This window comes from Schistocerca piceifrons, chromosome 3 (genome assembly GCF_021461385.2).
Source record: "Schistocerca piceifrons isolate TAMUIC-IGC-003096 chromosome 3, iqSchPice1.1, whole genome shotgun sequence".
Lineage (NCBI taxonomy): Eukaryota > Metazoa > Arthropoda > Insecta > Orthoptera > Acrididae > Schistocerca > Schistocerca piceifrons.
The window spans coordinates 327,526,707-327,542,045 of record NC_060140.1 but is presented as its reverse complement, the minus strand read 5'-3'; the positions used below and the strand labels follow the sequence as shown (position 1 = coordinate 327,542,045).

The following is a 15,339-nucleotide window of genomic DNA, read 5'->3' as shown; positions in this document are numbered from 1 at the left end:
TTTCCCGATGACACTGAGCTGCAGATATTTACTCTGCTTGAGTAGTTGAGAGGGAAACCACATTAGTTCTTGCAGAACCAAGTGATGGAGCATTTTTATACAGAAATACAGTGGAACTTCAATTTTACATTCTCCAATTTTGGGTTTTGCATGATTCCACACCATAAATTCATAGCCCCTGTGAAAAACCCATAAGATAAATCCTTAAAAATTCCCTGATTTTACATTTCTTCCTAATTAGGTTTACCTTGGTACTAAGTTCTTACTCGATGTCTTGCTTGACTTCATCCCGTTTCCTTCCACTTGACATTTGATGTGACTGAGTGACTTTTAAGTGGCGCAGAAGACAGATGGTTCACATCACGAGTGGTGGCGGAGTTAAGGGAATGTTTTAGGCCATTGTGGAGAGGGGAGATGTGAGAGGGGAAATGCTGATGTAATCTGTTGTTGACGTTGCCAAACAACTTGCAACATTTAGCTTCATTGTGCAATTATGATACAACTACTGCTAGGTTGCAGTAGTAATGGAAAAACAAGACAGTCGATGCAAAGTATTCTGGACTAAGCCAATATGTGACAAAGGGGCCCAGCCCCCATCTTTTCTTTTGCTGCTTATAACTCATTCTCATCTTTTAGTGTGTATTTTCAGTGTATTGTATTCAGCAACAGTATAAGTCATCAACCTTTTAAATTCAAACACTGAGTCTCCTCGGTCATGTCGAGGAAACATCACCCATTTTTGGCTAGTGAACTCTTATTGGCTGACAACTTAAGTCATCTAATAGCCAGTGCAGCCACCACACCACACTAACACATTAAAATGAGCTTGCCTACTGGATGTGTGGAGAGGGGGAGTGGCTCTTCAGCGATGTGAGTGCTGGTAGGTGTTAAAGCATTTTGTAAAGTGCTGAAAATATACTTTTTGTACAGATGATGTGCTATGACAGCAATTTCACATGGAAATGGAACTTTTGTGTTTAAATTTGATATGATAAATTTGCAACTACTTTAACTACTCACGTATATACTTTGCAGCACACACACCACACACTGTAGATCATAAAGAGTGGCAACAGTGATAGAGGCCATGAAGTGAAACTGTAGCGCCTCAGCTTTCTTTCAAATTAACATTTTACACATGCAGAGAAATTCACTGACCTGACTTCTAATAAGCTTGTAACATCAACTGAGGAAGTAAATTCGTTTTTTCAATTCACTGTTTCTCTCATCAAGCCTTAAATAATAATGGTGGTGAGCATATGAAATACGGCTTGTAAGAAAAGCATTAAACAGTAACAGCAATAGTATGCCATTACGCAGATGTCTACATTTATGCTTATGGTTTAACCACCTAGCTGCTGTGATGGTTTTGGTTTAATTCAACATGTTCATAAATTTTTGCTTTTTTCTGGGTGAGCAAAAACGCTTTATTTGTATGTTCAGTTTGTGGTACGTGTGATTTGTATTACTTGTTGATCTGCTTTCATAGTTAACTGCATTTGCCAAGTCCAGTCTGTTTTAAAAGGTAGATACTGCGGCTGCCTCTCACTTCACTGTATGGAAAGTGTGACTTTGCTGCATTAACCCCCCCCCCCCTTTTTTTCAAGTTTCTCCTTGTGGTGAAATTAACAATGTTACATTCTTTTTTTCCATTCTGTATCTTTTCAGTGCTTCTAGCATATTTTTTCTTAATAATGTCAAGTCAAGATGTGTTATTGGTTCTTCATCAGTTGTAATGTCAAAATTTTTCTTCAATTTTTGCAGTAGATGTTTCATTTGACAGATGTCTTCTCCATACAGAATCCCGTTGTCAACCTCTATAGCAAGATACCTTTTCCTCACAGTATGTGATTTGTAAACATGTTGTTTGGATTTCAGTTGAATGAATTTTTAATTCTTAAGAAACTTGTGCCGTATCTTACTGCACTGCAAAGGAGCTTGTTTCAGTCCATACAGTGCCTTTTTGAAGAGGCAAATTTTCCTAGGTGCTTTGTATCTCTCCAGAACTTCATGACAACTTGTTCTTTCATATTACCATTAGGAAAGGCTATTTTGACATCAAATGTCAATTATGAAATATTCTTGTGCAGCAAGTGCAAATAAGAATCTCAGAGAATTAGTTTGTAAAACAGAACTAAAAAATCTTCAAAATCCAGTTTTGTTTGATCCTGTTGACATCCTCTTGCAACTAACCTATAGTCCTTGAAATGAGTGATTGGTATTGACAGTCCAGGTGGGCAACGGCAATGTCGCCGAACGTGGCTTAACGCACCCTTGTACATGTTCTCTAGCAGCAGGAACAAATGCATTGATAACATGCAGGTCATATTTGTACGTGTGACTTTATTTGTGGTTGATACCTGTAATATAAAATCTCTATATCTAGTATGCCGAAATATCATAAAGATGTTTGTCAAACTTCTCAATATGAAGGAAAAATATTTTCTCAAATCGTTGAACATTCACAGTTTTTGTTTCCTTTGTTAAATACGAGGGGTATTAATTGATTCTACAATGTGCAACTGAATGGTTTATCAATATATTAACTGTTATAATCTGAAGATGGTGCTCACTATATGCTTATTCCTCACCTTCTTATGTGTTGTAGTTATGCTAATGGAAAAACGCTACTCTCATTACTATCAGGATCTGAGTTAAAATAGTATTCTTCAGTCCTGCTCAGTCAATCCCTGCTCCCTCCCAGTTGTGTAATTAAATTTTCTATGCATATTTCCACAACGCCTTCGTTTTTGGCTGCCTCTTTGATGACACTTGCAGTACTGTTCAGTTTTTGTCCATGTTTCGCTTGACGATTGATTGATAGCTGCTACAAGATTTTCAGCTTCAGAGATCATGAGTGTTTCATTGTTTGCAGCAATGTAATTGTTTTACTTGTGCACTTACCTCTTCAATGGCAATGAAATGACAGTGGTATGGAGGAAGCCAAGCAAGTTTCTTGCCCGTGCCTTGTAGCAATCTCATCAGTTACACGTGTTGGGAACTGTGATTTCTTTTGTACCACAATTTCAAGTAATTCGACCTTCCTCAAATTTTCTTTGAAATCGATTTTTCATCATTTCAGCCACTGAATGATATCTTCTTTTTTCATTGCCAAAGTTGGTGTTCTATCATGAACAATGGAATGATAAAGGGCATTGTCCATAACGATCACTGAGGACTTTTCAGATTCGTCATAAGCAATGCCTTGTACCACTTTTTTACTGTTCAACTCTTTGTTTAATCACCTAACTTTTTTGAACAAAACATTAACAAGCAGTTTGGCACAAAACCGTCCTATGTACCTGCGTGTTAAACAACAATTCATTGTCCTTTTTCAATGGGTGCTGCCACGGTCCCCTCTGGCATTTCATCACTCCAGCCTCGTTGTAATGAATTGCTGACATTAACCCAAGTTTCATCTACCCGTACTATATTTTCGAATCTCGCACCCATGTTCCTGCACAGAAATCTACACCACCATGCAGCATCAATATTTTGTGTCTTTTAAACATTGTGTAGCCGAAGCCTAGGTCTTTCAGCACTGTACATAATGTGTGTGTATATATATATATATATATATTAGAGGGAAACATTCCACGTGGGAAAAATATATCTAAAAACAAAGATGATGAGACTTAGCAAACAAAAGCGCTGGCAGGTCGATAGACACACAAACATACACACACAATTCAAGCTTTCACAACAAACGGTTGCTTCATCAGGAAAGAGGGAAGGAGAGGGAAAGACGAAAGGATGTGGGTTTTAAGGGAGAGGGTAAGGAGTCATTCCAGTCCCGGGAGCGGAAAGACTTACCTTAGGGGGACAAAAGGACAGGTATACACTCGCGCGCGTTCCCACACCCACACATCCTCACATACACAGGCACAAGCAGACATTTGTAAAGGCAAAGAGTTTGGGCAGAGTTGTCAGTCGAGGCGGAAGTAAAGAGGCAAAGATGTTGTTGAAAGACAGGTGAGGTACGAGTGGCGGCAACTTGAAATTAGCGGAGGTTGAGGCCTGGCGGATAACGAGAAGAGAGGATATACTGAAAGGCAAGTTCCCATCTCCGGAGTTCTGACACGTTGGTGTTAGTGGGAAGTATCCAGATAACCCGGACGGTGTAACACTGTGCCAAGATGTGCTGGCCATGCACCAAGGCATGTTTAGCCACAGGGTGATCCTCATTACCAACAAACACTGTCTGCCTGTGTCCATTCATGCGAATGGACAGTTTGTTGCTGGTCATTCCCACATAGAATGCATCACAGTGTAGGCAGGTCAGTTGGTAAATCACGTGGGTGCTTTCACACGTGGCTCTGCCTTTGATCGTGTACACCTTCCGGGTTACAGGACTGGAGTAGGTGGTGGTGGGAGGGTGCATGGGACAGGTTTTACACCGGGGGCAGTTACAAGGATAGGAGCCAGAGGGTAGGGAAGGTGGTTTGGGGATTTCATAGGAATGAACTAAGAGGTTACGAAGGTTAGGTGGACGGCGGAAAGACACTCTTGGTGGAGTGGGGAGGATTTCATGAAGGATGGATCTCATTTCAGGGCAGGATTTGAGGAAGTCGTATCCCTGCTGGAGAGCCACATTCAGAGTCTGGTCTAGTCCCGGAAAGTATCCTGTCACAAGTGGGGCACTTTTGTGGTTCTTCTGTGGGAGGTTCTGGGTTTGAGGGGATGAGGCAGTGGCTCTGGTTATTTGCTTCTGTACCAGGTCGGGAGGGTAGTTACAGGATGCGAAAGCTGTTGTCAGGTTGTTGGTGTAATGGTTCATGGATTCCGGACTGGAGCAGATTCGTTTGCCACGAAGACCTAGGCTGTAGGGAAGGGACTGTTTGATGTGGAATGGGTGGCAGCTGTCATAATGCAGGTACTGTTGCTTGTTGGTGGGTTTGATGTGGACGGACGTGTGAAGCTGGCCATTGGACAGATGGAGGTCAACGTCAGGGAAAGTGGCGTGGGATTTGGAGTAGGACCAGGTGAATCTGATGGAACCAAAGGAGTTGAGGTTGGAGAGGAAATTCTGGAGTTCTTCTTCACTGTGAGTCCAGATCATGAAGATGTCATCGATAAATCTGTACCAAACTTTGGGTTTGCAGGCCTGGGTAACCAAGAAGGCTTCCTCTAGGCGACCCATGAATAGGTTGGCATACGAGGGGGCCATCCTGGTACCCATGGCTGTTCCCTTTAATTGTTGGTATGTCTGGCCTTCAAAAGTGAAGAAGTTGTGGGTCAGGATGAAGCTGGCTAAGGTAATGAGGAAAGAGGTTTTAGGTAGGGTGGCAGGTGATCGGCGTGAAAGGAAATGCTCCATCGCAGCAAGGCCCTGGACGTGCGGAATATTTGTGTATAAGGAAGTGCCATCAATGGTTACAAGGATGGTTTCCGGGGGTAACAGATTGGGTAAGGATTCCAGGTGTTCGAGAAAGTGGTTGGTGTCTTTGATGAAGGATGGGAGACTGCACGTAATGGGTTGAAGGTGTTGATCTACGTAGGCAGAGATACGTTCTGTGGGGGCTTGGTAACCAGCTATAATGGGGCGGCCGGGATGATTGGGTTTGTGAATTTTAGGAAGAAGGTAGGGGTGCGGGGTGTCGGTGGGGTCAGGAGGTTGATGGAGTCAGGTGAAAGGTTTTGCAGGGGGCCTAAGGTTCTGAGGATTCCTTGAAGCTCCGCCTGGACATCGGGAATGGGATTACCTTGGCAAACTTTGTATGTGGTGTTGTCTGAAAGTTGACGCAGTCCCTCAGCCACATACTCCCGACGATCAAGTACCACGGTCGTGGAACCCTTGTCCGCCGGAAGAATGACGATGGATCGGTCAGCCTTCAGATCACGGATAGCCTGGGCTTCAGCAGTGGTGATGTTGGGAGTAGGATTAAGGTTTTTTAAGAAGGATTGAGATGCAAGGCTGGAAGTCAGAAATTCCTGGAAGGTTTGGAGAGGGTGATTTTGAGGAAGAGGAGGTGGGTCCCGCTGCGACGGAGGACGGAACTGTTCCAGGCAGGGTTCAATTTGGATAGTGTCCTGGGGAGTTGGATCATTAGGAGTAGGATTAGGATCATTTTTCTTCGTGGCAAAGTGATATTTCCAGCAGAGAGTACGAGAGTAGGACAGTAAATCTTTGACGAGGGCTGTTTGGTTGAATCTGGGAGTGGGGCTGAAGTTGAGGCCTTTGGATAGGACAGAGGTTTCGGATTGGGAGAGAGGTTTGGAGGAAAGGTTAACTACTGAATTAGGATGTTGTGGTTGCAAATTGTGTTGATTGGAATTTTGAGGTTTTGGAGGGAGTGGAGCTGGAAGTGGGAGGTTGAGTAGATGGGAGAGACTGGGTTTGTGTGCAATGATAGGAGGTTGAGGTTTGCTGGAAAGGTTGTGAAGGATGAGTGAGTTGCCTTTCCGGAGGTGGGAAACCAGGAGATTGGATAGTTTTTTGAGGTGGAGGGTGGCATGCTGTTCTAATTTGCGGTTGGCCTGTAGGAGGATGCTCTGAACAGCCGGTACGGATGTGGGAGAGGAAAGATTAAGGACTTTTATTAAGGATAGGAGTTGACGGGTGTGTTCATTGGCTAAGTTGATGTGTAGTTGAAGGATTAGGTGGGTGAGGGCAATGGATTGTTCAGTTTGGAACTGGTATAGGGACTGATGGAAAGAAGGGTTGCAGCCAGAGATGGGAACTTTAAGTGTGAGGCCTTTGGGGGTAATGCCAAATGTTAGACAAGCCTGAGAAAATAGAATATGGGAGCGTAATCTGGCTAGGGCGAAGGCATGTTTGCGGAGGGAATGTAAATAAAACTTAATGGGGGTGTTGTGAGGGTGACATGGTATTAGAAGGTGGAAAGCGTAACATGAGGCTGAAATGAAAATGAAAATAAAAATATATGGGGAGAGATAAAGGTGAACTGAAAAGTAACTGGAGATCTGGTGTGAAAAAGGCGAAAAGGTGTTGGTTACAGCTGGGCTATGTTGGACTTGGGTTGGTAGACAACGATGTGCACAAAGGTTAGGTGGTTGTGTTGCCGCCAAAACACGTTAAAGGACGGAGAAATTCGGGAAAATTTCGAAAAAACTGCATGTAATGTATTAAAAGGAGTGGTTTTGTGGTGGCAGATTATGAAAATGAGGCTAACAATTGTCTGACGAAGAAATAATGACGTTAAAACCTGTGGGAAGCGGCTAAAAATTATCAGTGATGTGGGAAAAACGGAAATGGAAATAAAGCGAAAGTTATTAGAAATAGCCAAAATGGTTGTTTAAAAGGTGAAAGGAACTGTTTGTGAACTAAAGTGCGCATCATGTATCTTGCCGGCCGAGTTTAGGTTCGTTCTGCGCATCTGACGTCACAAAACACAGTCAGCCAATGAACAGAGAACGACATTGCCAGATCTCGACAGCAGTGCAGAGCAAGGACGAGTGTCTTCAGTTTTAGAAACGTTCAGTCATAAATAAAGTAATAGAACAAAAGCAATGTCTTGATAGCAGACTATCTTTTACAGAAAGTTTGGAAAAAGCATTCTTTATACCAATTGCTTCATATTCTATTAATTAATTAAACCAAACAAGCAATAAGACTCCTAATTCAGGCGATAGCAAGGAAAGGTGTTTGTTTCAATCTCACGAACTGCTTTTTCGCAATAAAGAACAGCGTAATTGTTTATTTCCTATTGTACTTCGACGAAGCATGAGTAATTCATAGTCATACCAACAGTGCTTATAAGTAGTTGCGTGAGGTTTTAGAGTGCTTATGGAGTTACACCGTTCGATGAGCTGAGGTAGCGGAATGGTTAAGGTGTTGGGCTGCCAAGTGAAAGGTTATGAGTTCAAACCTTGTGTGGTGCTTAATATTTTCTTTATTTAAAAACAATATTGGAGTGCCTTACTTCGCGAATTTTATTCGTTTGAATGAAATTTCTAGTGCTTTGCCTCTTCATTAACTTTTTCGCTGCTGCAGACACGTGCTCCCCGCATTCCGCGCTGTGCGCGATTTTGTCATCACTGCACTTCTCGCCTGTGCAGACACATGGTGTTCCCACTGCTTTGACACACTTATCATTCGATTTCACAAAAACTATTTGGCCAAAAAATTTGATTTTTACACGTCTTCTTGCCTGATACCTTCCCCCCATAAATGACTTAATTTTGTTTTGATGTGCAGCATTAAATGTAGTAAACCATTGCACTAAATTTTGAAGAGTTTGCAGAGGTAGAAGTCCATAGCGTATACTTTCCGTATGGTCGATTTTAGTTGCCACAATGTTGAGAATGAAATGTGGACAAGATACCTAAATTTCATATAATATTTACTGTATAACAATATCTCATTTAATTTAAGTACCACATAGGTGTCGTATGTAATATTGAGAAATATTCCGTCTTTCGCAACTGTAATAAAAGTTTTATATACACACGGCGCGTTTGGCTTTATTTTAAAGCACTTCCATCGGTGAAAGGTATGGCACATACACAATGGTATTCATGTTCTATTTCTTATTTTTGTTCCACAGTCGCAGTTTTACCAATGGTATTGAAATATATCCCTCTTCTGCAATTGTAATAAGCGACTTATTTAGACCAGAAGCGTTTCTCTCTTTTGAAGCATCATAAGAGGACTGTATTTTGTGTCCTCCATTGCCAAGTCACCTTTCGTAGTTTTGTGCTGCGGTAGCACAATATTCAACATTTGTGTTGGCTCATCAGTGTTTTAGCAAATAAATGCTGTTTGTGTGTGCCACACACAAAATTATATTTGACATAGCTCTGAGCACTTCACTGACAGACGGTATATTCAAGTCCTAATGTTTTTGTAAGTCCACAATTTTGTTTAATGTATTTTGTCTACTTCCTTTTGATTGATTGAAGTGCTTTAAAATAAATCCAAACGTGCCCAGTGTAAGTAAAACTTTTGTTACAGTCGCGAAAGGTGGAATATTTCTCAATATTACATACGACACTTATGTGGTACTTAAATTAAATGAAATATATAGGTATCTTGTCCACATTTCATTCTCAAGATTGTGGCAACTAAAATCGACCATACGGAAAGTATACTCTGTGGACTTTTACCTCTGCAAACTCTTCAAAATTTCGTGCAAAGGTTTACTATATTTAATGCTGCATAATAACTGCGTTGAACATTGAAACAAAATTAAGTCATTTATGGGGGTAGGTATCAGTCAAGAAGATAGGTAAAAATCTAATTTTTGAGCCAAATAGTTTTTGTGGAATCGAATGATAAAGAGTGTCAAAGCAGTCGGAACACAATGTGTCTGCACAGGCGAGCAGTGCAGTGACAAAATCGCCCACAGCGCGGAATGCAGGGAGCACGTCTTTGTTGCAGCGAAAGGGTTAATGCGGCCGTGGTGGCTTTATTTCATGAACTGCGCGCTCCCCCCTACACGTAAGCTTGCGAACTGTGCTATACTATGGCGCTGCTTCTATTGGCGCGTGCGTCGTGTGCAACTGGCAACGCCGCAATCTCCAGCGTCTGGGCGGGCATGCGCGAGCCGCCAAGATAAAAGAATTGAACTATAGAAACGGTGGATTTTATAGCAGCGGTAGTGTTGAAAGCGGCAAAAAAATTTTTTTGGTTATGGTTTGGAAGTGGGTTACGTATTATTGAGTATATATAGGCGGGATAAAATTGTATAGCAGATTACGGTAAAAAGGAGAAGGTGAATACAAAGTGAAACTACTGGTAAAAACATAAAGAGAAAATAAGATGACAGGAAAGATTTCGAAATGCAACAGTGACAATAACAAACGTAATTGTTGGGTTCAAATTAATGATATTAATATAATAGAGGGAAACATTCCATGTGGGAAAAATATATCTAAAAACAAAGATGATGTGACTTACCAAACGAAAGCGCTAATTGCTTGTTCTCAATGCTGCTGCTGCTGCCCATTTAACAACCTGAGCAACAGAAAATAAGGCTCACCTTTTTTCTTTTCTTTTTCAAAGTAGTCCCTCACTGAACAAATGAATTTGCAAACCTGGCTGTGTAGCACACTTTTCTTCCTCCATTTCGTTTCATGTGTTAGACTGGCACTATTCATCACACAGGACATTGTTTAAAAGGAAACAGAAATGAATAAACACTAACAACAACAGAAATGAATTACAAACTGAACTATTATCACAAATGACCAAATGACATGAGTGGTTGCACGTGAGACGCTCACTGGTAAGTTTCTGACACTTGCGTGTCAGGTTTGAAGAGCGGCAACATGGCTCCTGCTACCTGCTAGAGTGCAGTCTGTCGTTGGCTGGCTACCTGCGGTTGCTAGGCAATGCAACAATGCTTCTGAGCTTTCAGTGCCAAAGACTTGTCTTCCAGACTATAGTCCTGTATGTTCCATTATCCTTTTTCTTGAAAATCCGTTTTCCAGTAATTGTTTCTTTTCTACAAGCAATTTCTTTTTTATCTACCAAGTCCATGTTTCAGTTTTGTTCAGTGACTTTCTCTTCATTTATAACCTTCATTCAGTTTTCCTTGTCTTCACCTACAATGCATTCCTTGTATGTGAATATGGCATAATCATGTCCCTTTGGTAAATTTGACATCTTGGTTTCTGATATGTTTTTGATATTCTTCTGGAATTTCTGTTCTTTTTCGTCCTCAAAGTGTTCTCTTCTTTCTTCCTCTTCAAAAGATTTATTTTCTACTCTTAGATGTATTCCTTCTTTGGTTTCCTCACATTTGTCTTCGTATTGGTGAGTAAACTCAACAATCCTTGCTTCAGAAAATTTTCCAGTCTTAAGAATCCATATGACATAGCTGTTGTCTTTATATCCTACAAGAATGCCTCCTACACTCAGTTTTCTAAATACTCAAGTTATTTTGTGAACACCAGTCTTGACAAATTTGTTCTTCTTTCATACAACTGAGTATCACATCAACTGCTGTATTAGGACTTCTGTCCATGAGATAAGCTGCAGTCAAGACTGCGTAGTCCCACATTTTCCTTCCAACTTTTGAATCAAATAACATGGCTCTTTGCTCACGATAGTAAGATTTATTCTTTCTGCCTTACCATTCAGTTGAGGAGATTCTTTAATTGTGTAGTATACCTTGAAGTCAGCACTTTTGTTCTCTCATCCTTTGTCACATCTTATTTTTTTCTGCCTTGATCTTGACTTTCCTTTACATATTCCTTGATAGGGTCTTCTGTTTCATCTTTTGTGTGAAAATTATGCACTTTCAAGAAATGTGTAATCATAAAGAGATGTTAAAAAATAATAGTTATTAAGTTGGGGTGCTTATCTTACCACATTGATCTGTGTGAATAACCACAAGAAGTCTTGTTGCTCTGTGCTGTACAGTGTTGAATAGTTTTCGTATTTGCTGTGCCATTATCCATGTTTCACAAGAAGGCTTGTTCTCTTCTAACACAATTTTGTCCATGCCATCACAGAGTTCTGGTATTTTCTTCGGATAACTGAAATTCAGATGTCCTAGTTTTTTGTGCCTCTCAAGGGTTTTATTGTTTTGTGTCACCCTTTTTACAGTCACTTTTGATGTCAGTGATCTGCAGTTCTGATTTGCCTCCATCTTTCACAATATTCACCTTTTTCTTGTCAAATATTGCCTCTCCCCCTCTTTCAGTAATGGCATTTAGTCACAACAAATGTCTTGATAGTTCAGAGACATGTGACGTATTGGTCAATAGCATACTTTGAGAATCAGCTTCACATGAAATTTCTATTTGCAATCATAATTTTTGGACCTTCACAGCTCATCACATTGGGCGTAATTTCTGTTTCATGCGACATGTGCTCATTAGTTCCTCTGCCCACAACAAACTTGGTATCTATGTTATCAATCTGCCTTTCTTGCTTTTCTGTCACAAATATTCTGAAAGAAAAACTATTTTTTGTGCTATCTTCTGGTGTTGTTCTTTGTAGTAACATGTTTAGTTGGATGATTTGTGTTTTTGCAGAATATACAAGAGGCCTTTATTGCCAAACACTCTCTCAGGATTTTTTACACTCGCTTGTATAGTGACCTGACCATCCACAACCAAAGCACTTCACTGATCTCTCTCTCTCTCTCTCTCTCTCTCTCTCTCTCTCTCTCTCTCTCTCTCTCTTTCTTTCTCTCACCCCCCCCCCCCCTCCTCCCCCACCCCTCTCCTCCCAAAAAAACTTCTTAGTCTTCCAGTGTTGATAAGGCAAACTGTGTGCTCTGCATGCTGGTAACTTTGATCATTGTGAGCTCCTTAGCTGTTTTCTGTTAATGTCATAAGAAATACCACATGAGTATTAAGGTATGTTTATTACGTGACAACTGGTTTTGTTCAGTGGACATTATCAGTCTGGAATATGATGGCCCCACTAACACTTCACTAATAACCTGGGAAGAGCACAACCAGTAGTAAATGCAAGGAACACAACATGCTGTGCACTCCAGACTGTTCAGATAGGTCTTGACATAAGAGAGCCTAATCTCATTAGGCATATGTATTTAACAGCAAATGCCATGTGGAATGCTTTACTTGTGCTTCAGCTGCAAAGTGGACCTTGAAAAGCAGTGAAACTAAAACATCAGTAACTTCAGAGTATTTTCTTTCCTCCATTCTATCTATATCACAAATTTGTTGTTTAATATTGTTCAATGCATACTGCTATACTGAGAATGTTATGTACCAACCTTATGTAGTGGGCTTTTCATTAGTAAATAGTCACAATAAATAAATAAAAATAAAAAGCAGTTCATTTCATTACCTTGATTTATATCCCTCTGTGGCTCTATTAACAATTTTCAGCTTTCCACATTCCTCTCTTGGTTCTTTATTAGTTTGTTCAGCTTAGCCAAATGAAAGTTGCATATTAACTTTTAAATTTTCTTATATTAAACTTTTGTTTTTCTTTTGAAAAATGCTCCTGCTTTCTTTTTTATTGCAGTGATTTGGATGCTTCCAATATCTTTCTGAATGTTATGAACTACTTCTCCTGTGCAGAGTTTGTGTGTTGCTAATTCTCTTTGTTCTTTACTTTTCCAGTCACAAGTACCATTAGTTATTAGTGTGTTATTAATAATTAATCTTGATTAACAGTCATTAAGACAGTGTTTATTACATTGCTTCTTTTTTAGATCAACCTTTCATACATGCATACTTGGTCTGCAATGACCAACAGTCCATGCTCACTAATTAAATAATGTAACAATGTTTTGTAGTGTTCAGACAATAGACATAGAACAAAGGATTTCTACATAGTTCTGTGGTGATTGTAAGTTTCTGGCACAGTGTTCAGTGACTACTTGAATTCCAGTGTGAGGCCTGTATTTTTTTGCAACACTCTTGGCACCTGCTCCCAGTTGTGTTGCTATCCTCTGCAATGCAGAAGCCTCTCAGATGCAATCAACAAGTAATAATCCACATACAGATACATGCCTTAGCAATAATAATGATAATGTGTACTTTCATGTAAGAGCATCCTTGACTAGATTGCATTGTACTGCATGTCTGTTGATAAATAAGGTAATTTTTTGTATGCAAATGTTTCTGTGGCAATAACAAGAACAACATACTTTATCATTTGACACAGAATACTGCTTTCCTTTCTTAGTCTGTATATCAAAACTTTCTTAACATTTCACCTAAGGCGTATCGTGTTCCAATTTTTCAATCATTGTAAAGCATTAACAATCTATTGCTTTTTATCAGTTCTAGATACTGCAGGCCAAGAAGAGTTCAGTGCCATGAGAGAACAGTACATGAGAAAGGGTGACGGATTCCTCCTAATGTACTCTGTCACAGATAAACAAAGTTATGAAAATATAATAAATTTCCACACACAAATTCTCAGAGTGAAGGATAGGTGAGTGGAAGTTAATTGATTGAAATTACTGTTTAGGAATAACAAAAAAACAATACTTAAAGGAATAATCATATTGCAGGAAACTGAGTAGAATAAGCTCAGTTCCATATTGATGCTGAACTGAATTTGATCATCACATTGAAACAGTTTTAAAATAAAACAAAAAAAATTCGTTGCATCGTTCTTCCTAGAGTGGTTTTGAGATGCTAAATATTTAAAATGACTATCAAAACTTGAATGATTAAAATGAATCCTATTCCTTGGAACCTGAAAAATTTTCATTTGCAATAAATGCGAAAGTAGATGTGAATTCTGTCTCAAAATGCAAAAATAGCAACTTATATCAGATGAACTATTTTATCACATAGAGTTTACTTTCCATATATAAATATATATAAAAAAATAATCACTTCCATTTACTGTTGCTGCATTGCAGCTTTATGGGAAAGATACTGTGTGTAAAATGCCTTTAAAAATTAAAGAGTACACCTGTGCTAAAATGCAGGGACAACATTAATAAGTTACATTCTGTCGCCACGTCAGACAGTGGATGGTTAAATGGTATCTGTAAAAGACATTCCACATAGGACAGTGTGGGACTCTGATTTCAGATGTGATATCTTAAAGCAATGACATGGATATGCTTGTCTCCCAGCCAAAGGTTGTATTATGCAGACCTTAAATGTGGTGTTTCAGGTGTGAACTGTGGTTGCATAAAATGCCGGTGGTGGTCAGGCCTAAACTAGCTCATTGTGATGCTGCCAACTTCAGCAAGAAATTGTGCAGTAATCATTGTCAAATACTTTGTGCACTCCACTTTGCTTTGCATTGTGCGTAGTTCATTGATTTCCTTTCTCATTTTGAAATGAATGAAGAAATTAATCCTGTCCATCATTATGGTGTGTGTGTGTGTGTGTGTGTGTGTGTGTGTGTGTGTGTGTGTCAACAACACCAGAAGTGATTGGCAGTCTCTGTGGCCGTGTGTCAGTTCTGTTGCCAGAGAAACACAGTGTTGGTGTAGGCTGGCTGCCCGCTGTTGCCAAGTGGTCACTCAGCGCACTAAAAAGCTCTGCAATATGCATGTCAGGGCTTACATTCTACAGATTTCACAGTTACCGAAATGGTTGGGATTACAAAGGTAATTTTGAGAGAAATCTTAAAATCACTTAAATAGAGCCAGAAAAGAAAACAAGCAAAGACAATTCTAGGAAAAAATACTATTAAAATTTTTTCAAGAGCAAATACTCCACTCAAAAAGTTCTTGTAGAGAATAAAAACTATCTATTCTTTTGTTATTACTTTTCTCCAATAACTGTTTTTATGAGTTTTTTATTTGATATTGGTTTCATCTCCAGGCAAACATTTAGATTTATACTGCTTATCACATGCAAAAATACATCCTTATTTCCCCATAAATAAATAGCAATTTTGCCAAAAATTGATGTAAATCTTGACAAAAATAGATGAAAAATGTCACCAAAAATAGATTCAACATTTTCATGTTGCTAACTGTT

The 15,339-nt window shown here is 39.6% G+C and overlaps 1 protein-coding gene across 2 annotated transcripts in view; it reads left to right on the top strand.

Annotated features, from left to right (window-relative positions):
* The window catches only part of LOC124790143 (ras-related protein M-Ras-like), a 40,749-nt gene that overhangs the window by 13,594 nt on the left and 11,816 nt on the right, over nt 1–15,339 (top strand). For both annotated transcript variants that reach the window (XM_047257729.1, XM_047257730.1), the window contains one exon: nt 13,672–13,825. In XM_047257729.1, coding sequence (XP_047113685.1) covers nt 13,672–13,825 — 154 coding nt within the window. The remainder of the gene's footprint in view (nt 1–13,671; nt 13,826–15,339) is intronic.